The sequence below is a fragment of the Gekko japonicus genome, unplaced genomic scaffold, assembly GCF_001447785.1.
Source record: "Gekko japonicus isolate JY-2015 unplaced genomic scaffold, Gekko_japonicus_V1.1 scaffold103, whole genome shotgun sequence".
NCBI classification, from domain to species: domain Eukaryota; kingdom Metazoa; phylum Chordata; class Lepidosauria; order Squamata; family Gekkonidae; genus Gekko; species Gekko japonicus.
The window spans coordinates 1,297,537-1,297,803 of NW_015160210.1; the positions used below are offsets into that span (position 1 = coordinate 1,297,537).

The 267-nt window shown below is 58.1% G+C and overlaps 1 protein-coding gene across 1 annotated transcript in view; it reads right to left on the reverse strand.

Moving 5' to 3' along the window:
- Window positions 1-38: 38 nt before the first annotated feature.
- ALKBH5 (alkB homolog 5, RNA demethylase) overlaps window positions 39-267 on the reverse strand; it is a 19,722-nt gene continuing 19,493 nt past the window's right edge. Inside the window, exon 4 of the mRNA XM_015409353.1 lies at window positions 39-239. Coding sequence (XP_015264839.1) covers window positions 56-239 — 184 coding nt within the window. The 3' untranslated portion in view covers window positions 39-55. The remainder of the gene's footprint in view (window positions 240-267) is intronic.

Here is a 267-nt window from a genome sequence, read left to right on the forward strand (position 1 = left end):
AAAGGGGGCGTGCCGAAAAGGAAGACCCCACACTCTCTCTTTCTCTCTCTCTCTCTCAGTGCCGCCTCATCTTCACTTTCCGGGCCGGGCTCCCGTCTTCCTCCTCTTCGTCTAAGTCCTCCGTGTACTCATAAGACTTTCGCCAATAGTTCTCGGAACTGAAGTGGCTCCGCCTCCGGTGTTTCGGCAAGAGGACCGAGCGCCGGTTCTCCTCTTTATCCATTTCTAAAATCCGAGGCCTATGGAGGACGGGGGGGGGGGGGGGGG